General features: G+C 44.4%; 1 protein-coding gene across 5 annotated transcripts in view; it reads left to right on the plus strand.

The window, feature by feature from the left end:
* Positions 1-22050, plus strand: part of GFPT1 (glutamine--fructose-6-phosphate transaminase 1) — a 41163-nt gene extending 19113 nt beyond the window's left edge. For 3 of the 5 annotated variants that reach the window (XM_071729067.1, XM_071729063.1, XM_071729065.1), the window contains 11 exons: positions 2066-2171; positions 3331-3494; positions 4208-4303; positions 4583-4680; positions 5743-5863; positions 6922-7079; positions 9082-9196; positions 9460-9587; positions 10320-10487; positions 10804-10965; positions 11574-15790. In XM_071729067.1, coding sequence (XP_071585168.1) covers positions 2066-2171; positions 3331-3494; positions 4208-4303; positions 4583-4680; positions 5743-5863; positions 6922-7079; positions 9082-9196; positions 9460-9587; positions 10320-10487; positions 10804-10965; positions 11574-11618 — 1361 coding nt within the window. In that variant the 3' untranslated portion in view covers positions 11619-15790. Of the gene's footprint in view, positions 1-2065; positions 2172-3330; positions 3495-4207; positions 4304-4582; positions 4681-5742; positions 5864-6921; positions 7080-9081; positions 9197-9459; positions 9588-10319; positions 10488-10803; positions 10966-11573; positions 15791-21679 lie in introns of those variants that run through there. The other 2 variants (XM_071729064.1, XM_071729066.1) reach the window with 1 other exon arrangement.
* The last annotated feature ends 1084 nt before the right edge of the window (positions 22051-23134 follow it).

Consider the following 23134-nt stretch of genomic DNA (forward strand, 5'->3'; position numbering starts at 1 on the left):
GTGCTTTTGCTGGAGGAGAAACAAACCTCAGGTGGGTGAAAGGCTGAAGTGTGCCCCTCAGGAGCTGCTTCACCAGAATCCAAACCTTTGGTGAGGCTTTGTTTCTTTTTATGTCTCTTAAGTTAGTGTGAAGTGTTTAAAGTTCTGCAGTCAGGTTCATTCCCAGGGCTTTTAAGAATCAAAGTCCCTCAGCTTTCACTAAGGTGCCTCTGAGAAAGGGACTGTATGAAATGAGTGGGTTAGAGAATATATGACTGTAATGATTGTTTCATTAGCTGTGCAACACTGTTATCTGAAAGCACCTCTTACAGAACCCAAAACTTTATTGCTGCTCTAGTAAGTGTGGAAGAATCCCCTCAGCCCCCTGCCCAGTATTCACCTGTGTTAATCTCCACGATGTCTCCATTCTTTGATTTAGAAGAGAAAACATTACTTCTGTGTTGCTTCTAAATTCTGGTGAATGGGATGTAGGTGCTGTAGAGCAAACCACCCAGGTTTTCCATAGATAAAGGCCTGATCTATGGAGTAATCCATAAATAACAACCATAACTGGCTAATGATACTCACTCTAATTGGTCAGCCATGTCCACAGTAAGAGCACATTCCAGTTACAGCTTGGTGTAAAATCTGTAATACAGGAAAGCAATGCAACATACTAAAGTCAATGCAGGGAAATGTGTTTTGAGAAACCAAATTTGCATGTTTTGATCAAGTTTGGGTGCTTCTGCTGGAGGAGGGCCACTAACACTTCTGGTCTGTCCTTTCTCAACATGAAATCAGTCTGTCCTCTCTCAAATCTACAACAAAGGAGTTGTTTTCCTCATTTACTTACTTAATAACTAAAGTGGAGGGTTGTAAATTGTTGGTGAGTGGAACCTTCTCACTAAGTATCAGCATGAAAGCAGTATTTTTCCTTTACATTTTCATTTACAGAAGTATAAATCTGAACTTCATGAGCTCTGCTTCCCCTGCTGAATCAGATCAGCAGCCAGCAGGTGAAACACAACATGAGAGCTCAAGGAATAAACCTACAACAGACCAACTTTAATGTTAATTCTTCAGCCATAGTCACGTTTTGCTCAGTAAGCTGACTAATCCACCCCTTACCATCCTATACACAATGATTGGCAAAGAATTTTGCTGCAGCAGTAGGTGTTTTAGTCCTCATCTGCATTCCTGATGAGCTTCACCACTGAGAAGTATTTTCTGCAGTTAAAGAGGAGGTGGAGGATTAGAGGGAATTGGGAACTGCCAGGATACTTCAGAAAGGAACCCTGGTGAAATGCTGAGATTTTTAGTACAAGTTTTGCAGCAGTTGGAACTATGATCCTGTGTCCTGCAGCACACCTGGATACTGCCCTGGCAGGAGCAAAAAACCTCACAGCAAATTACCAGCTGCACAAATTTTGGATCAGAATGAGGTGATGTTTGATAGCTCAGGAGCAACGCCAAGAACTTAATCATCTATTTCCTGATCTGTGTCTGAACACATTAGCTCAGCCAGACAAAACCAGGCTTGGGTTACATCTGCCAATGCTCCATGGAACTGTGTGGTTGCACAGGTGGCAGCTCTGGAAGAATTTCACCCAGTGCTGAGAATAATTAACAAAGAATGAACAGTCCTGCTCCATTTCTCAAAGCCTCAGGACAGACAGTGGAACAGGAGTAACAGGAGAAACTTAAAATGATAAACAGGGCAGCTTAAACCAGGAAAATGTTGGTGAATGTGACTGCTCATAAAGCAGCTTAAATTGTCTGCTTCTAGTGGAGCTACACATAAACTTCCATTTAAAGTTTAATGATATTTTCCTCTAAACTTCCACGTCTGCGCTAATGTTGCAGATTTAATTCAAAAGCACCTAAAAACCTTGTGAGCAAACTGAGGAAGGGGCACAATGGTCTGAGTGCTAGTCTGCTGTCCTCTTCTACAGTTGCTGTTAAATTCACTGTGATGGAAATAGTGCTTCATGTTGGTACTGTGCCTTGGGACCTCTGCTTGAGGCTGATGCTGCCACCGCCTTCCAGAGCCGTCAGTCGCTGTGTCCCTAATCCTCCTGTCTCCTAGGGAAAGACAAGAAGGGGAGCTGCAACCTGTCTCGTGTGGACAGCACCACCTGCCTGTTCCCTGTTGAGGAGAAAGCTGTGGAGTACTACTTTGCTTCTGATGCTAGGTAATGTTTTTAGTAATTTTTAGCATAAATGAAAATACAGAGTTTAAAGCAGAGGCCCTGACCGAGATGGGGAGGCTGTGGTGTCCTTATGGATGACAGAGAATTCTGGAGATGAGATGAGAGGCTCTGTTAAAGAAATGAACACTCACTTTGGAGGAGTGGTGTTAATCTTCTTGAAGCACATCTGTTGATGAGATTCCCGAGGTGAATGATAGGAAACCTGAGGGAATACTGACCTCAATTAACAGGACAGGTGCTAATTCCAGAATTGTGTTGATTCTCCAGGGATCTCTGCACACATCCAATTCCTTTATCATCAAAGGTGGCTTATTTTAAATCCCAGTGGAAGGAGGAAAGACTTGACAGAACTTTTGGGTTTCTCTATATTAGGGAAGTGAATGCTTGTTCCAGAAAATTACAAATACAGCTATGGAGGAGTTCTGGAGCTCTTCTTTTTAGAGCATTTTGGACAGTATTAGGCCATCCTGATGCTTTCTGGTTTTAGAGAGCTCTCCAGTGACTTACCCAAGGTCAGAACAAATGCTACTAAAATAGGGAGCTGATAGATCTCAGTCCAGGTTGCCTCATTCAACTACAGTGTACAGACTAGAAGCTGGCTAAAGATTTTAAACCCCACTTGCTAATTCCAATATTGATGTTCCCCAAGTAAACTGCAGGCAGGGAAGATGTGGCACAGGTGTTGGTCTTGGAGTGCTTCTAAGCAGATCTCAGAGTGCTTAAACAGCTGTCCAGGCTGCCCCCAGTTTTACAGATGGGGAAGATGAGATGCAAGGAGGGACAACGGCTTCTGACTGGGAAGAGCAAGACAGGAATCAGCACATGTGGTTGTGTGCAAGGGTCAATCACTGTCCTCCTTATTCCACCCTCTAACAGTCAGATCACATTGCTGCACATGCTGCTTTGTCTGAGGAATTCATAGTTCTTAAAGCAGGAACTGAAATTAAGAGTTAGTGGAAAAAATCCTGTTACATTGGCAGCATGGAAATGTACTTTACAGCCTCGTATTTTAAAAGGAATTCCACTGAAATTAGTAACTTTCTTGAATCGAAAGCTGTATGTTGGATTATAAATAGGGCTGCAGCCCTCATCTTTCTGTGAAGAACTAACATCTTATGGCAAATGGTGTGTGCTTTTGTAGTGCTGTCATTGAGCACACCAACAGAGTGATTTTCCTGGAAGATGATGACGTGGCAGCCGTGGTCGATGGCCGCGTTTCCATCCACCGCATCAAGCGCACGGCAGGCGACCACCCCGGGCGTGCTGTCCAAACCCTGCAGATGGAGCTTCAGCAAATCATGAAGGGTAAAATCTTTTGGATGCCAGCTGTGTAGGTGTCACAGGTGCTCCCTGTGGTCACAGAAAAGCGAGGTAGAAGAAGACCTTTGTTTAGAAGTCGTCTGGTCCAATCCCTGTGTTAGAAGTGGGGCCAAAGCAGATTAGAGTGTTAATAGCTGAGGCCGGGGTATCTCCAGGGACAGAGATCCCACAGCCTGGGGATCTCTGTGTCTTACAGCCCTCCTGGTGAAAGAAGTTGTCCTTACAGCTAATAGGACTCTTCCTCTAGCTGCTCTTACCCAGGAGAATTCTGCAGCTGAGGATTTTGCATGGCTTGTCATTTGAGATCTGCCCCTTCATTGGCACATTCTTGTTACTTTCTTACTGAATCTCACTCTGGTGATGAGCTGATGCTTTGACAGAAGAAGTGTCAGCTTAACAATCTCTGACTGGTAACCAAACTGTAACAGTGACTCTGGTTCAAGCTTTTCCCTGTATACAGAGGAAAAACGTAAATCACCAGAAGGTGATTTAAAGTCAGAATCATAGAATGGGTTGGGTTGGATGGGGCCTTAAAGATCATATAGTTCCAACCCCCCTGCATGTGCCTCCCACTAGATCAGGTTGCTCAAGAACCCATCCAACTTGGCCTTCAACACTTCCAGTGAGATGGCAGCTTCTTGAGCAACCTGTTCCAAAGGGTTCTCATCTGTTTTGTTTCTTTCTTTTTTTTTCCATAGGTAACTTCAGCTCCTTTATGCAGAAGGAAATTTTTGAACAGCCAGAATCTGTCGTTAATACAATGAGAGGAAGGGTCAACTTTGATGACTACACTGGTAATTGAGATTTTAAGCCTCCCTTGGTTTTGACTGCTCAGTATCTAGTCACTGCTCACAGTAGTTATAGAGGAGGAAGTGGGTGGTGACACAAGAGATTCAAACGTGCTGGTGTGAGGTGGGCCTGTCTCACAGGGAGCACGTCCAGAATGTCTTGTGCTGGTGGCAAAATTACTTTTTGTGGTTTACTTTTTGTTTTTCAGAGTGGTTGATGGAGACCACAACACATTGCATGCCACCTGGTCAGCCTCATTTTTCTCTCTGAACCTTTCTTTGCAGTAAATCTGGGTGGGCTGAAGGATCACATTAAGGAAATCCAGAGGTGCCGCCGTTTGATCCTCATCGCCTGCGGGACGAGTTACCACGCGGGGGTTGCGGTAAGGACTCGGGTTCCATCTCCCTGCAGACAGACAAAGCTGGAGCTGAACTGAGGGCACAGGGCTGTGTGTGCACAACAGGCTGGGGACTGACTCCAGGTTAAGAGAGAACAAGTGCATGCAATGAATGAAGACCCTTGAGGCAGCTGTCAGTTCACCAGCAACATCAGCAGGAAATAAAAGCTGAAGAACCTGAATACTTGTGAAAATGTTGCTTGTGACTTTTAGTGCTTTGTAAAGTTTTAAAAAACAAAGCCTGCTCTGTCATGAAAGACAGCTGTCAGGAGAGCAGAATGTGAGTGCTGCAGCAAGGCTGCCATGAGCCAGGAAGGATTTCCTCTGCTATTTCTGCAGTGCTGGTGCCTGCTGGGAGATGTGCCTGGCACAGAGAGAGGTTCCACTCTGCACCTTGCAGAAACCCTGCTTGCCTGTGCAGCCAGTGTGTGATTCTGTTTCATCAAGGCCTGACCCAACCATTGATGGAAATGTGATGGCTGTTGATGAAGGATTTTTAGATTGTAGCTTGGCCATTAAAAGTACTCTGCAGTTTTCAGAGGAATCCTTTAACTTCTTTCAGAAATGCTGCAAAACATGCCTGTGATGGTCCCTGATTGACACAGGCCAGGGAAGAAAAATTTTGTCCAACTTGTCTTGCTCTGTACAATAAAGCAAACAGTTACCCACTGACCAGCCAAAGCAAGTTTCTGGCTTGGTCTGGATACAGGCATTAGCTTCTGAGTCCTTCAGTAACACAAGTTATAGTCTGACAGAAAGAGCCCCAGGACTATGTATGAGACTTATTTAAGAACAATCTACGTGTGAGGAAGGAGTTTGCCACACAGGCTTTTTGTTGTGCCAGAAACCAGAGCTGCTTGTCACAGGGGCAGTTGTGTGACTTGAGTGTGGGTATATTGAGTAATTAAAACATAATCCAGGACACATTTTCAGATGGTATTTTGACAGTAATATTTTCCAGTGCATGGCAACTAGAAAGCTTTTTTTCTCTTTGCTCCAGACACTTGGGTTTTTTTTTTTAAACATTCTGACCTCTCTTTTTACCAGACCCGTCAGGTTCTGGAAGAACTGACTGAATTACCTGTTATGGTTGAACTAGCCAGTGACTTCTTGGACAGAAACACCCCTGTCTTCAGAGATGATGTTTGCTTTTTCATCAGCCAGTCAGGTATGGGCTCACTTTACCACCCACTCACCCCCCTCTTTCCTGTAAATGGGAGGGAAAAGGCAGCAGGGCCAAATTTTTGTGCCTGCCTTAGGATTGCATGTGTTGTGCATGAGAGAAGTTGGCACACACATGCTGGGGGTGGGGGAAAAACAAAGTAGTTCTCCTCCTGTCCATCTGCATGCTGGTGCAGGGTTTTATTTAGCTGAATCTTACATATGGTAACAGTAGTTTTGTGTCCTTTCTCTGTGAGGAATTAGTCCATCAATCAGACTAAAAAAATGCTACTAAACTCTGAGTAAAGTCAACTATTTTTAAATTCTTTTGAATAGTTTTAATTCTCTAATTTAAGCACAACCAAATAGTGAGTTACATGTTGGACTTGATCCATAAAATAAATGAAACTATTACCCAAAAGCATCAAAAAATTCCAAAAAAAGGTTTCCTTCCCCACCTCATCATGTTGATATAAATCAACTTCTGCTTTGTATGTGGATTTTTTGAATCAACACATGAAGTCTGATCTAAACCAGGTTGTGTTTGCACAGTGCAAACTATTTTGAGCAGGGATCATTTGTTTTAGACATAATCTCCTCCATAACAGATTTTGCAAGCTCCCATGTTTTCAGGCACCATTAGCAAACAGTTCCACAGCTTTCCAGGGCAGTGAGGTGGTGCTGGAACTCTGCCATTTCATCCCCTGTACAGTGCAGCTGGGTCAGGTCCAGATTATCCTCACGTTTTCCTCCACCACACCCTATCTCAGGTGAATTCTATTAACCAGAAAAAGGAAGAAAGTTGGTTTTGTTAAAGAAGATACACTTGAACTGTCTTTTTTTTTTTTTTAAAGCCATCTCAGAATACTGGCTTCTCCTGACACCAAGTACTGTTGTTAGTTTTTGTGTTAGGGTTAAAACACAGTGTGCCAGGGCTGAAGTAACTACTGCCTCTTTTCACTTGCAGTCAAACACAAACCTCTAAGATTCAATCTGGGGAATCTCTGCAGTTTTCCAGCTGCAGTGACAGCAGTGACTGACCTGTGCATTGTCCATACTTTTCAGGTGAGACAGCAGACACTTTGATGGGGCTTCGGTACTGCAAAGAGAGAGGAGCCTTGACTGTGGGAATTACAAACACAGTTGGCAGCTCCATATCCCGAGAGACAGACTGTGGGGTGCACATCAATGCAGGACCAGAGGTTGGGGTTGCCAGTACCAAGGTGAGTCTGTAAGTTGATAGCCCTTCCTGGTGATTATGATTATTGTGACTAGAAGTTTCCCTTGAGGGTGTTAAACATTTTCTGTTCCCTTTTCACTTGTTGCTATTGATGATTTTGTAGTTAATGACCGTGTGCCCAACATCACTCAGTTTTCTTGTGTCTTGCAAAGGGCTTTTTTGGTAAATAAAATATTATAAGAAGCAATATAATACTGAAAACAAAGAGGTGTCAGAGGGCAAAACTTCCTAAGAGGGAAGAATTCCCTTCTCTTTGCCATCATTTGTTTTGAGGTGCAGGTTTAAACTAAGGTCTAAAGATGAAAAAAGGAATTAAAAGACAAGATTATAGGAAGTTTGTCAGCAGGTAACTGCCCTTAATGGCTCTGCCTTACTAAAGAAAGTGTGATACTAAAACTCTACTTTCAGCAAATGGGGGAATGGTCTTTTAGTGAAACCAGTGCTGATGTCCACCTAGCAGAATTATTCTTTGGTTGATGCATCTCGCTACGTGTAATACAGTATAAAATAACTTGCTTTACTGCATTTCATTTTGATGAAGTGCTTCTGCATGGTGAAATCTGCTTTGATTTAGTTACATTTAGAGGCGAGATGATGTCAATCTGTTACATAAATTCAGCCAAAACCCACATTTGAGTTTAATATTTCATTGGGGAATTTGATCATGGAAAATTCATGAATCTCTTACAAGAAACTCTTGAAGGAGTTGTGTGTCCCTGGGTTGTTTTCACATAGCCAACATTACAGTTTGGAGATAACTGAAAGTGGCATTTTTCTCTCTGGTAATGAGAGGAGTTACCAAAAGTGTGTATATGAAATATGAACTTGAAAAGAATCTGCCCTAAGCTTGTCCAGACCCTCAATTTGAGGATGTATTCTAAACAACACAGGCACTGTTAGCATGACTGGTTTGGTGCTGTTTACTTATTTAACCTCAGCAGCACCAAAACAAAATACATCACAAAAGAGTACATTAAAGTACATCAAAGATCACAATTCCAGAGCAATCTTGACAACTCAGCATAACTGAAGCTTTTCTAGATTCCTTCAGAGCTATTTCAGTCTTCTCCAGTGTGGCAACATGAAAGTTTGATCACTTCTTGGGAAGGGACAGAAATACTACAAGTCTTAATCTTATTTCTAAGTGACTTCAATCCCAGGCTGGCACCACAGCCCATTTCATAACATTTGTATTTTAGGGAGTCCAGAGGCTGGACTTTGCAATAGGTGTTTCATACTGTATCTCAAATAGTTTTGTGAATAGAATTGCCTCAACTTGCACACTAATTTCATTTGCCTGTGCAAATGATTGACCCCAGAGTCAGTACACCAGTCACTGTGGGCTTTTAGACAAATACAGAGCCTCTCCAAGGTGTGAAGTGTTCAGAATCTGTTCCTGAAAGAAGCAAGATGGGAAATCTCTCACCTTTTCAGCTGCCTTTTGGTTCCTTGAATGCAATCCAAAAAAATCCCAGCTGGCTGTCCCGTTGTGACCAGATGTTAGTGGTGGGCTTCCACTGCACCTCTCCAGTCAGTGGGTCTGCCTGCTTCAGTCTGTTCAGCATTTATTTGCAGTAAAGAGCACAGGGATGGTCACAGAATAACAGAATTGTCACAGGTGGAAAAGAACTCTTAAGATCACCGTGTCCAGCTGTCAAAATAAAAAAGGATCACAAGATGGGATAGTCACAAAATAGGATTTAATGGTCTTCAGAGAACCTTAGAAATATTCCTTTTTGCTTGTTGCGTATTAATCTCTTGGAACATAAGAACAATGTGCAATGGCACCCCTCAATTTTAGACTTGCTCAAATGAGTTTGTCCTGTGAATTTCATGTTCCTCTTTATTGATAACTGGAGTGAGACCTGCCAGCTGGTGCTGTGTTAAGGATAAAGCCAAAAGCCAGCTTAAGGCTTTTATGTAGTAGGTGACAACTGGTTATTGTCTTAATGACTGTTTCCTCTCTTTTCCCTCACCCTCATTAGGCCTACACCAGCCAGTTTGTCTCCCTGGTGATGTTTGCCCTGATGATGTGTGATGACAGAATTTCTATGCAGGAGAGGCGCAAGGAAATCATGCGTGGGCTGAAGGGGCTGCCAGGTAGGAATCTGTACTGCACCTCACCAGGGGTTGGACTTCAGCAGGGCCTGAACTCTGCTTTTGAAAGACTGAGGGGATCAGATAGGAGCAACCTTAGCAATAATTACCACAACTGTGTTCTCTCTTATGTCCTCAGACCACTAAAATTTGACTATGAAAACACTGACTCCAGTTTTTATGCAGTTCACTGCTGTGTATATGAAGCATGAACAGACTGTACAGTTTGAGAGTACATGCACTGCAATGCTTTTCTTTCCTTCTAGACTTAATTAAAGAAGTGTTGAGTATGGATGATGAGATCCAGAAGCTGGCCACTGAGCTATACCATCAGAAGTCTGTTCTCATCATGGGACGTGGTTACCATTATGCCACGTGTCTTGAGGGAGCCCTGGTAAGAGATTTCTTTATTTAAAGCTGGTTCAAAGAAACACATTTAGCTCTGGACTTCAAATTTGAAGCACAGGGAACAACACACAGCTATGAGTTGTTTTAAAAGCAGCTTACAGCTACAGGGTGTTGGCTGCCAGACTGGGTCATGTAGCTAAAACTCTCCCTGCTGGGACTGATGCTTGAAGCTGCCCAAGTCATGTAGCAGCCACAGGGTTGAAAGGGATTTTCCATATCCCTTTGGAAAGCTGGGAATGCTTTACTGTGACAGGCTAATTGGGCTGTGACAGGCTAACTATGGGCACCCTAATCAGTCAGTTCTTTGAACTGTTGGGGTGGCACTGCCAGGAATGCTCAGCATCCAAAACTGAGCATGTCCTTTGTAAAACCTCTTCAGTGCAGTTCTTACCTTTGAGGAGGTGGCTGCACCCACATGCAAAAGAAACTGCCCAGTTCAAGGCTGGTGATGGATACGTTGGCTGATGGCAAAGATGGGGCTTGGGGTGGGTTTGCTGTGAGAACAGCAGATGTGTTGGTGGCCTGCAAGCAGCTCAGCCCAGAGGCACAACTTTGAGCTAGGTTTTCAGGCTGCCTCGTCTACATATTGGATCTGAGGAGAGCCAGAACACATTTTTACAGAGTTATAAACAAAGTGGAAGAAGCCACAAAGATGGTTAAAAAAAATAAAATTGAAATTTTGCCCAAAGCTTTATGAATTACTTTTCCCCCTATTTAGAAAATTAAAGAAATTACCTACATGCACTCTGAAGGGATACTGGCAGGTGAGCTGAAGCACGGCCCTCTCGCACTGGTGGACAAACTCATGCCTGTGATCATGATCATCATGAGAGACCACACCTATGCCAAGTGCCAGAATGCTCTCCAGCAGGTGATTGCACGGCAGGTAAGTACCTGGCAAAGGTCACAGCACAGCACAAGTGGTGCTGTTGATAGAAAAGCAGTTTACAGAGCACCCAAGCTATTTGCTTTGTTGTCACTGCCTAAAATGTGAGTTCAGGAGATACTCTGGGAATTTCAATTGCAATTTTTGCAGCAGGTTGCAGAGGCCTATTGTGATTTGTTCAGCCTTTAAGATATGCTACAGGGATTCTGAGCTGTTCTGTGCTAAATTAAGTAAAACACTGTTGCCACTGATGCTCTAAGTGAAAGTGAGAAAATCTCCTTGACCTCTTTTTCTTCAATGTTTCCTTTTGCTACAGGGACGACCTGTTGTGATTTGTGATAAGGAAGACATCGAGACAATTAAGAACAATAAGAGAACAATCAAGGTTCCCCACTCAGTGGACTGTCTGCAGGGGATCCTGAGTGTTATCCCCCTTCAGCTTCTGGCTTTCCACCTTGCAGTTCTCAGGGGATACGATGTAAGTACAGCTTTCCTTCCTTCTGCACTCCTGTTTGCTGTCTGCAGATCTGGAAAAGATGCACTGGGTGATGTTGGGAGTCTGTGGGGGTTGTCTGTGTAACTGCTTGAGCTACTGGAAGGACCAGGTTCAGTGGCAGACCTGGCAACTACAGAAGCTTTGTGTGAACAGAACAAGGCAGTCTTGTACACTTGGCTGAGTCTTGTGCAGTTTAAATTTGGATGTGTGTCTGTTTTCTGGTACCAGCAGACAGTTTCTGGAGAGCTGGTAGGAAGCTAGAAGGAAGGTAACAATCCACAGGAGGATTTTGACAACCAAAGTTTGTTTGTGTGAGGTATTTGATCTTAACACAGACACTGGCCTCTAGGTTTTTTCACTCAAGCACTGTAACAATGTAGGCTAAAGGGATTAACTCCTTAGCTCTTGTTAGAGGAGTCATAACAACTGAAGTTTTTGAACCTCTGTGCCAATTAGCCTAAATTAACATGAAAATATATTCAGTTGTTTTCAATTTAAACACAGAACGTTCCACACATTACAGAGCTATACACAAAAAAAGAAAGTGCCTAAATACTCACAAGCCTGTTCTTTCTCCTCCCTCTCTGCAGGTTGATTTTCCAAGAAATCTGGCCAAGTCCGTAACTGTAGAGTGAAAGATCATCTGAATCATAGGGGCAAAGGGGAATTAAATGAAAGACTCTTTTTGGTACCAAAATAACTTGATTTTAAAGCCCCCTAGGTAAATCTTATTTTGGTAAATCATTGTTTGTGTATAAGATCACCGTAATTCCATTACAGTAGTGATTGTCAAATTGATTCCACATGCTATGTCAATAGCTTTGGGTTTTTCTGAACAGCAGATTTCCATGAAAGATGTTAAATGGTTTTCTTTAAAGATTACTGAGTCTTCTAGGTAAGGGGCCCTCCACTTTACTTTATGATACAGTCATTGTTCCTTATCCACTGTGGCTCATTCCAGTTGTAGATGAGAAACCATTGAATGAATTTCCTGTCATGCTCTCAGGCAGTGAAGCACGACACCAGAACATGCAACTCCAACAAGAGCTGTTACTGGTCATACTTTTACAGATATTTTAACAGTGAACAAAACTGTAAACAAGCATTTTGGGGGGTCAACTTCTGCCTTATGTACAACAGGGAGTTCAGCTGACTCGTCACAACCTCCTACATTTTTGACGCAGGATAAAAGTGCTAAGAAAATAATGTTGCTTCAGAAGGATTTTATCTATGCCAAATACATAGCAAGTGACAATCTCAGACTCGGTGGGCCAGAACACACTGTGTAAACACCAGCATAAGCCTGTAGTTGTGCCCACACAGACAGTGAACTCATGCCTTTGAGTGTCAGTGGAAGCAGTGGCTGACTCGGTGTGGATGCTGACCAAAGTGGGGGAGAAGAGGGACAGGACCAGTGCTCAGCTTGTGCTGGTGTTTTGTTGCTGTTTTTTAACTGAGTAGAAGCCTTCCCATGCTGAGGATTTTTCCTTTTGAAATGAGCACTGCAAACACATCCCATGGAACCAGCTTTATGCTGCTGCAAATCACTTACTAGTCTGAATGTGTAGGAGAAAGCTTTGACCTTGTATCTCTCTGGCAGAGAGACAGCACTCATCCTGCCTTGCTGAGGCTACATTAGCCAAAGTCTCTTACTGAAAGCATGGCTTCTGCTTTACTTAGGAGCAGTTTGTGTGTGACTTGTGTCAAATTCAGCTGGTTTAAAATTAGAGGGGATAAAAAAAGTCTTGATGAACATGACAGAAATATCTACTTTGGCAATAGTTTTGTAACAAGCTTGCAGAGAATCAGAAATTAGAAAATACACCTTGAAGACTTAACACTGACTTTCTCAAAGGGCAGTAAGCTATACATTTCCTACTGCAGAAAAAGGTGAATTTCCTACCAGCTTGATGGGTTTTGAACTAGCTTTACACACACACCATAAAAAGAAAAACCTACTACGAGGGGCAAAGCAATGCTTGCCAAGTGCTGGTGAATATCCCAGGTCACTCAGTGCCCCCAAAGAACTGCTCTAACAAATGCAGTGCCCTTGAAAACCCAGCTCTCCCTGCACAGGGTGACTCCTGTTCAGCATCAGCAATCCAGGCTGACAACTGCTCAGACTGAGGTGTTTCCAAAGCCTATGCCTGTAGTGATTCCACTTTATATAAAAATCACAGTAACTAAGATCAATTCAGTAGCAGCTCTAGACTTAGTTTTATTATGAAATGCTGCTTGGCTGGAAACAGCTTCTCAAAACCAATATATGTACATATATTAATACATCATATTCAGACTGTTAATTCATGAATGCATTGTGCTGCCAGTGTCTGTTTAAGAACAAAGTAGTAAATACTCCATTTGATTTAGACAGCATTTGCTCATCAGGCACTAACTCTTAACAGTTATGTGCCTCTGCCTAAGCACAACCAGGAGACTTCCTGGCTTCATTTGAAGACAGCACTTATCCTTAAGGAAAAAACAACACATATTCCATGCTAACAATTCGAGGACAGCTTCTCTTCACCCTCCTCCCACTCACCTTGTTTAAAAGAACAGAAACTGTGCAAACCTCTCACACAGAGGGCTGGAACCAAGTAACCAAGTCAGGGCTCCCCCCCATATTCCCTCCCCATCCCAACAACACAAGGACTTGCTGGTTCTCTCTGTATGTGCTCATCAGTGTGGGAGCTCATGTGAAAGAGCCCTAGAAGAGAATTATTTCAAGAGTTTTTTTTTCTCCTGTACTGTTCAGAAGAAGAGCAGCAAGCATTGCTTTTATCTAGCCTTGTGCAGATGATTGTCTCCTATCCCTGGTAAAACACAAGTTGCTATTCAGTAAAAGTTCAGTACTGCAGGCTGTCAAATATTTATGAAAGGAAGTTGTATACAGAGGACCAAAGAACAGGAGTCTAAGTAAAAAAAAAAAATATAAGTCTGACACTGTCATATTGGGTGTAACTGTACAGATATTGCTGAGCTATTTGGTTTTATGCTGTGATAGACAAATCCTTAGTCTTTGTAATTTAAGGCATTACAACTCATGACAGATTGTTCATTGTCAGAAGTAAAGGTAGCATTTCCCCCCCTGCAATTCTGCAAGTTGCCAGCAAACTGCCTGTGTCAAAGAGCCTGCCAAAACAGAGGGTTAGTTGCTACTTGCAGCTATGCTGCTGGATGTTGTAGTGCTTAATATCAAAGAATGCTGTGGAGCATACTTGCTATGAAGAATTTCTCTGATGAGCATGGTAGGGAATCTGTTAAGCATCTCACTGTTGTTAATTGCCATGCCTGTGTGAAGTGAGAATGTATAAAGGACTCTTCTTAGCTTTCCTTACCTCATTTTGTCTAGATGTGTTGCATTTTGATGAACAGATGATGCTTCTCTTTTCCTTAGAAAACTTTTAGAATGTCTTGTGATATTTATTAACAGCCAGTCAGTCTTCTGCTCTCCAAAATGAATGTTTTGCTTACTGAGCCAGTAAAATTCCCTCCTTCCTAATTGAGGTGTTAAAAAAAATTCAGTCACCCTGTCACTAAAATTGAGCCACAGGTAAATACAGATAAAGGCCTTTACCCTTTGGAATAGCAGCTGCCTATTGCTGCATATGTTTTTCAGAATTTATTTTGATTTAAGAAACTGTTTTCCTCATCTATGTCTACAGAGGTTTTTAAAGGCAAGCATACACCCACAGGTCTTAGGATTTTTTAATGACCAGAGACCAGAGAACTTCAGGCTCAGCTCACGTTGTTTCTGCTCAACAGACCTCAGAGAAATTCCACACAACTACTAAAGTTATTCCACACACCACAGGAAATCAAATTGTACATTAAATATACTTTGGTCAGAAAGGTTTTGCTTCCTAGCTCTACTAGAGAAAGGCTACAGACAGCTCTTTTCTGAATTTTTTGGATGAGTGAGCAATGTCTGTGCAAACCTTACAAAGAGCCCACACCAGTGCTTGGGGAGCTGTGTCCTTGGAAGGTGCAGCAATGATGTGACAAATGCCATCTCCTTATTAGCATGGTCTTACTGACCAAGGTAGCTCCCTGCCACTGACATGGGGATGCACTCCTAGGCAGAAAGCTGCCTTGACACCGTGTTTGAAGTGTCAACCCTTCTGTGCTGGAAGAGTTCCACAGAGACCATCTCTGACTCAAGTGGGAGGGAGCTCATGGATAGGATGTGGTGCACAACTCTGCTCAGGGAGGAGCCTCAGGACTATCCTGGGCACACCAGGCTGGGTTAAGATGCAGCTTACAACATCCCAAGGCATAATGAATAGCACCAGGCTGAGGCTTTTCTCCTCTCTGGCTGTCACTAGCAGTCCCTGATGCCCCAAGTCAGGTGCCTGGCAGCAGTGTGTGGGATGGAGGGAGGGACTGAAGTGCAGTGCCTGAAGCAGCACATCAGTGTTTAGCTGTGGCTGATTTTAGTCCTACCTGAACGTACCAAACTTGCCTCAAAGCACGGAGTTCCTCCTCTACATCAGAAACAGGAAGAAGAAACAAAGTATTTGGCTTGAATAAAAGGAAAACTATTTGCCTTTAATTCAGTTTCTGTAAATAGGCATTTGAAGTGGCAAATAGCACCGTCCCTTCCCTTCTAGATCTGTTTGCCTCTGCCTGTACATATCCAGCTGGCTTGGTTTGTGGGGACCAGTCTGTATCTTGTTTCCTCTTGTGTGCTGTATGCAGAAGATGTCTTTCTTTTGTCTGTAGTGTTTTATAATTTGGGTTTTGTCTTTCTGCTTACTTTTTTGTATCTCACCCTTTGAATAAAATCAAGTGCCCGACATTAAACAAACTGAATTACTGGTCTTTAGTTAAATCCATTTCCCTATGAAAGTTAAGGGCAGTGTATATATATATAATACATATATTATATATATATGTATATATAAAGCAGGAAAACACAGGGCTTAACTTGCCTCTCTCCTAGCCAGACAGGCTTTTTTTGATGTCTGAGATAGAATATATTGCAAATGCCCTTTCCTAACCATAATTTTGCCACTAAAGCCCGCAAAGATACCCCTAAGAACTGTTTAATATTACATTCTGTACCTTAATTCTCATTTAACTACCTTTTCTATATCACCAGATGAATCAAAATCGCTCTCATACATGACCTGGGCTTGGTGAATATTACTCACAGTTCTTTTTTTTTTTTTTTTGGAAAAGAAACCTGTTTGGGTAACATGCAGACAGGCTACTTTGCAAACTTAGCAGTGGAGAACTACAAGACAGATGCTGAGATAGTACAATTCCGTGCACATTCCTGTAAGACAACAGCTGGGGCTCAGGAATTGTTCATGTCTAAAAAATGCTTGGATAACTTTGTAAGCAAAACCCACAATGACAAAAGCCTGGCTGAAATTCCACCCCTCCTCCAGTCAGAGCCATTCATGAATTAATTTCCTCAGGGATCCTCACCTCTCCAGGGGAAGAATATCAAACACGATGATTTATTTTTCCTAGATAAAGTGAGCAGCTTGGACTTGCACTTCTCACAAATACCTTCCCTATACAAGTACCAGTGAAACAGTGGTAGAGTTTGAAACAAAGTGCTTTGAAACATGCAATATGTCCTTAGTACACAATAAAAGTTGGTGCCTACACAGATGTTGGGAGCACGACATTCCACTTTTGTTTGCTTGCATCTGCAAAAATAAACAGCAGGTCTCATTTGTATTGCAATCCAAAACAAAAATGGGTCAAACTGCTCCAAGCTTTTGACTTTCATGGTCAGAGCTGTTGGTCACATCTGCTCAGGCCAGTAGAGGAGCAGGGAATATCACAATAAATAGGCATGGAAAACTGGCTGTGTGCAGGATCTGCCCCAAGTGAGGCCAGGGCTGCAGTACAAGACTCTCCCTGCTCCTGCTCCTCAGCTGCTGCCAGGGGGCTGGATGCATTTCCAGGCACACTGGGGAGGGGGCAGGGGACCCCCAGTTCTTTAACAGATGCCAAGTGCTATTCTCTGAAGAGCAAGGGAGCTGTAACAGGTAACTGCAAGACACTGCCAAGGTTCTCATTTGCTTGTTTTTCCATGTGGGCTATCTGAGCACACCCATCATACTTCACATTTAATTTAAGCTAATAAAAATGGCAGTGAGAAAACAAGTGGAAAAGGACACAGCCAGCATCCTTAGCTAGGAAGCCCTTTTCTTAAATCCTGATGTGGCTAAAAAGCAGTGAGCAAAGGACCTGCAGGCCCTTTACACAGAAACACTTCCACATAGAGCTGGTCTCATACCATATGGCATTTGAAGACAAATAAAAGATCCCAGAAGCTCAGTGAGATGCACAGAAGTGTATATGCATTTGGTTTGAATAAATTATAATAGACTGTCTGCTCCAAAGCAGAGCAACCTGCTTCCTGACATTTATCTTCACACTCTTCCAGCACGTGGGCCTCCAGCACAGCTCCAGTGCTGAGCCTCAAGCTGCTAACTACAAGACATTCATGCAAGCTTCTTTAATTTACCTGTATCTACCTTTTCTGCTCTAAAGCAGTGCTCACCCTTGCTCTGGCACAGGAAATGGTGTTGATTCACCACCTTATTCTCCTCTTGCTCTCTGGTAAACAGTGTTTCACCACTGCAGAGCACACCCATAGCCCCATACAGTACCTGCTTGCACAGAAACCCCCCAGGTAACACCTGGGATCACAGGAATGCCACCTGCAAAAAGAAAAACCCACTTCTTGGGTCACTGTAAGACATTCAGTGGGGAAGCAGTAGCCCAAATAGGAACTCTTTCCCCAGACCCTTTTGGTACAAGATCAAGCTAGAAAAGAGAACATTACACTGCAACATTTTTGCTGTCCATACTGCAGAAGGGGACGTTTTGCTTGTAAAATTGATGCCCCGTTACCAGGGCACTGTGTCACAGAAACAGAATAGCCACAGAGCCATTCCTACAGATTCACCTGGTCTGCCCAGGTCTGCTCATAACCCCAACTTCTTAGTCTGAGAAAAGTGATTGTTCCCTGCACCACCCCAGGAAGTGGTAAGAGCTATTTTCTAATTCTTTCCCCCTAAGAAAGCAAACATCCACACTCACTGTGCTGGTGGGAAGATCCACAAAGTGAATGAGCTGCCCCCACCTTGTAGAAACCAACAGTGCAGAGCACAAAGGGCAGCACACAGCCAGAGAGTGGGCATCCTGACCCACTGAGGTGGTGTGTCCTTAGCTTCACAAGCTTTCCAGCATAACAGTGCAGAGCTGTAGCAGCACCTCTTGGCATTCAGAGCATTAGTGAGGAGGATTTGGTGGCCTTATCTCTAGTGACAGCTGACTGGTCTGCCAGTGAAACACTAAAAAATGCTGTAGAGGGATGGAAATTCATCTCAGTGGCGCATCCTGGCTGCCTTCCCCATTGCCCACACACCCTCCTTGCTTGGCTGCTTCTCCAGCATCTCCTTGCTGCTATTACATCTATTTCTGGCTTGCCACGTTTCCAGCTCTCCATGTTAACCAGCTCCCACAGCTTGGAATGTCCAACAAGCAACATGCTGCAGCAGCTTGGCTTCATCTCCCATCTCTCCTACAGCACCCTGGGCAATCTCTGCCCACGCTGCCCCTGGGGCCACCCCAGCCTTGGCCTCAGAGGATTAACAGCACCCCAGGTGGCTCTGCACAGCTTTGTGCATTTTGCCCATCAGACAGGAGAGAGTCTTCCAAGCCTGACCCAAAAGCTGCACTGTGTGCTTAAAGAGAGGCTATTTCTGACTATTTCTGTCCATTTCTCGGCTGACTGGAATCAACTGCTGGCATTTGAAAAAAACAAGGGAGAAGGAAAAAAGCAAGCTGGCTTGCCAAGATGGTCCATTCAGTGCTGAAGAGATTACCCAGCCTAAGAGACAAATCAACCCCACAAATCAGATCTGATCTGATGCGACTCCTTCCTCCCTCGCCAGTCTCATTCTTTATTGTTTAGGTCAAATAAAATATGTTCCCATGGTCCTTATGAATTCCTATGGAAACCAGTTTAAACAAACAAGCTGCTAGCCTGTGTTTGGACAGGGAGCAGCAGCATTACTGTAATGCAGGATCCCCAAAGCAGCCCTGAGCCCAGACGTGCTGGAGACTCTCACAATCCCACTACAACTCAGAGCCAATTGGGCTCCCAGGGGCTCCCGTGCAGCAGGAAATGGATTCTGGCCACATGCAGGGCAGGTGGCAGCATGGTGGCCCTGACCAGATCATTTGTAGTGTGTCCAAGGGCCTTATTAAGCAGAGAAATACCCTGCACAGGCACACCCTGCACCTCGGCTGTACCGAAGCGGCGCTGCAGCTCCTGCTAAGAGGAAAAATCAGCAAACCTGCATGGGATGCAGTAAAACCTCCCTGCTGGCAGCCTCCCTGCTCCAGTGGCCACACTCACACAGTGAGTCATTGCTAGGAAGGAGACACTGGCTCCTCCTTTCTGATCCCAGCTGAACAAATCTCCTAAAGCTCACAAGCAGCGTTTATTAGGCCCCAGTATTAGGCAAGACACTGCCAGCCTGCACAGGATGGCTCACATCACATCAGCAACCCTCAGGGATGTGCCTGGAGTTGATTCCATCACCCAAGCCACACTTCAGGGCTACCAGTGTATGGCCTGTGCTGGGAAAACTCAGCTTGAGCTACAGAACCTCCTCTCCAGCACTTGCAGCCCCACCATGAGACCTGTGGAAGAGCTTGACCACACCAGACAGAATGGTCCCCGTGGCCACCAGCTGGACTGCTCTGCTGTGAACTGTGGCAGCCACTCACATCCCTTCCCCTCATTTTTTACAGCATATCTTCTCCTCAGGAAGATGTGTTTTTCTAAGCCTACCCAGAAACGCCACTGAAAATTTAAAATCTCTTATATCCAGACAGACCCAACAGGTTATCTTTGGGGAAACTGAACACACACATGCTCCATGCCAACACAGGACAGAGTTGCACAAAGCTGGGAATTACACACACAGGAAAAACTCCTACAGAATCACACTGTGAGGAGTTACAGGCTTCTGTGACCCAGCGAATGTGTAACTACCCCTCACGGATGGTGAACAGCAGTCCTCACCCCACTCCTTTCCATCAGTTCAGCTTGATCCCACAGAACAGCCACATCATCTCCCTTTGCATAACTGGCAGACAGCCTTCAGGAAAGGCTCACGACAGGGCTTAAAATGTAGGATGCATTAATTGCCTCAAGGACTGTCCCTGCAGGACCACATCCAAGTAAGGCAGGGAGCAAGTGGGCCTGGAGGCTGCCGTGAGCTCACCCAGAAAGGCACCTGCTTGCAAGTGGAGCAGCTGGGCTTGGGAAGGGATTTTTAATCTGTTCGTTTCCTTCCTGATCTGTTCAGTCACTTGATGCCACCTTGTGCAGTGGGAGGTGCCACTGGTAAGGAGGGCAGGGCTCCTGCTGAGCAGGAGAGACAAAAAGCTCAGACCTACTCCTAAACCTGCTGCAGCTTAGAATTGGTTGCATCTCTCCAAGAAGCATTCTGTGCCTCAAGACTTTACCCCTCCCATCTGGGTTACCACACGTCTAAACAGTATCATGGCCAATGCCTACATGGAAAAGCAATAAAGCAAGTAATTTATTTTGTATCTGTCTTCCATTGAATGCACCAGCGGGATAGCTGGATGTGACCAGCTGGTTTCTAGCAGGTCAGCAGCTAGGGGGCTGTGGATAACTGGAGGTACACTGGTGGCAGCTCTGAGAAAAACTGTTCTTGGGTAGATGTGGGTAGTTGCTATTAGTGTAGGAGAGGGAAAAAAAAAAAAAAGAACTGCAGTGAGACCTCAGCTTTAACACCATGGAAACAAGAGGGAAATGTTCAGCCGGGAAAAGGGCTCACCAGCCTGGGAATGTTGTGGTCTTTGGCATTTTCTGCTTGTTTCAGTGACTATGGAAAGCACTTTACAAAGTCCTGTTTCAAAGGGAAATATCTGCCATTTATTCTATGGAATAAATAGAGGAAGAACTATAGCTGCTCCTAAGACCACATAGCCTGGGTGGATGCTCCTTCCCAGAATGGAAGCAGGTAGAAAAGCCCAAAATCAGGGGTCCTGCCTGAACCACAGGCATTTTCAAAGCAAAACCCAGCCTGGCACAGAGCCCCTAGCTGACACTGCTAATTACACTGTGGGATCCTGCCTTCCCCCAGATGTGTGGGAGCTCAGGAGTTCATACCCCTGACTCCTTGTCCCTTCTCACCTTTACCAGAGGCTCGGTCCAAGGTTGTTTCACAAAGAAACAGCAGCCAAGACCAGACCAGTTTGTGTTGGACTTGCAGCAAAGGACCCAATTCCCATCCTGCCGAGCATGTTTCAGCTGTAACTGCATCTTAAGTGTCCTCAAAATACAATCTTCTGATTCACAAACACCCAACCTCCTTCCAGGGCTGCTGAGCTGTTTGCAAATGCCCACTGCAGTCCTAGAGGTGCAGAGGGGGTAGGATTAGCCTCAGTAGTCATTAATAGGCAAGAAAGAGAAGCAGAGCTACACTACATCACACACATCCCTTGGGAGCAAGGATTAGCCCCCCCATCACACCAAGTTCTCCTACAGTATCTCAGTTACAGTGAGTAATCCCACCAAGCCTGGATTGTTATCCTGCACACACAAAGTCCTCCATTGTCCAAGCCCAGACCTGACATGGCAGAGGCTGACACTCAGATCTCTGGGTTTTTTTTTTCCTTTTTGCAGGTGGACCGAATTACCACCTCCAGAGACTGAACTCCAGCCCCGCTTCGCCCCTGCCTGAGCTTCCCGTGCAGTCCCACAGCCTCGAGGACCCAGAAGGATGAGCTACAGGCAGCCCAAACCATGTCCCTGGGCTTTGCCTTCTCTGCCCACACCTCAGGACCCTTCGTGGCAGCAATGAGCAGCAGACAGGTCCTGTCTATCCTGCCCAGCACAGCCTGGCAGCCCCGGATTTGAGTGGTTTGCACTGATTAAAGCACAGAAAAAACTTCTAGATGAGTGACAGTCATAAGTAACACTACTTGCTGGTTGCATTTAGCACTGCGTTTATTCCCTTGGGTTAGGTTTTCAGCAATAAAAAAAGTCTCCAAAAATGTCTTAATTTTTAAAGTAAATGCCAAAAGCAGAGCATTCTGCTTTGGAGATGCCAGTTTGTCTTTCCTTGGATGGTTTCCTCCTTTCTTGGCTTCTACAGCCTAAGAAACAAAGCCAAGTTGATGACTCCCCACCCGCTCCCCCTTCTTACCCTGTTCAGTGACAGTTTTGATGGCTGAAGTCTGTGTAGCTATGACTTGGATTTCTAGCCTGCATGCTAGCATGGTGAGGATGTGTCTTTATACACAGACAGCACGTGGAAGTTGGACCTTTTGTCCTCATTATGGTTTTTCGACAGTCATCCATCTGATTTTTTTTCTGTTTAACACACCGACCCTACACAGATAAGAACCACTAGCCAAAAAAACCCCAAACCCCAAAACCTGCTGAAATGTCTATGGCAAGCTCCAGGGACTGGGAAAAAACCTATTGCCTTCCATATGATTAGATTAGAAAACTACAGAAAAACAGTACAGGGCAGAAAGGAGTGGAGGCTTGGTGTTAACACAGTGGGGCTGGAGTGCCAGGAACATCTCCTGGTCTGGGGGGAACCTTCTAACTCAGCCAGGCTGAGGACACAGCTGGGAAGTGACAAGGGCACAAAGCTCTCACTGCTATAAACCCAGCAGGTTATGAATTCCTGAAGGTGTAAAGCACCAAGCCAGCCTGAATGACCTCAGATCCCACTTGGTCCCTGGTCACAGGTCAGAGATTATCACTTTCTGGCAGTTATTACTCAGAAGCAGCCAGGATTCACCCAGACCATTTAGCTCTGACAACTGCCAGCATTTTGCACATGTATTTGCTCTTCTGCCTTGACCTTTGATAACACAAACCTTGGCAAGGAAGCGAAGGAGGCATTGGTGTGATAAAAGGCAATAGTTGAGGCTGGCTTATAAACTATGAGATTCTGAGAGCAGTAAGTTTGGCAGCCTTCATTTGCTTCCCTCTGCTTGCAGCTTTTTGAAGAGACAGAACAAGCTTTTCTATTTTTAAGTACTTACACCTCTAGGCACCAAAGCTTTACCAGACCTGTGACAGTGACACAAGAGAGAGGTGGGGGTCATGGCTGTGCCACCCCCA

This window comes from Heliangelus exortis, chromosome 30 (assembly GCF_036169615.1).
Source record: "Heliangelus exortis chromosome 30, bHelExo1.hap1, whole genome shotgun sequence".
NCBI classification, from domain to species: domain Eukaryota; kingdom Metazoa; phylum Chordata; class Aves; order Apodiformes; family Trochilidae; genus Heliangelus; species Heliangelus exortis.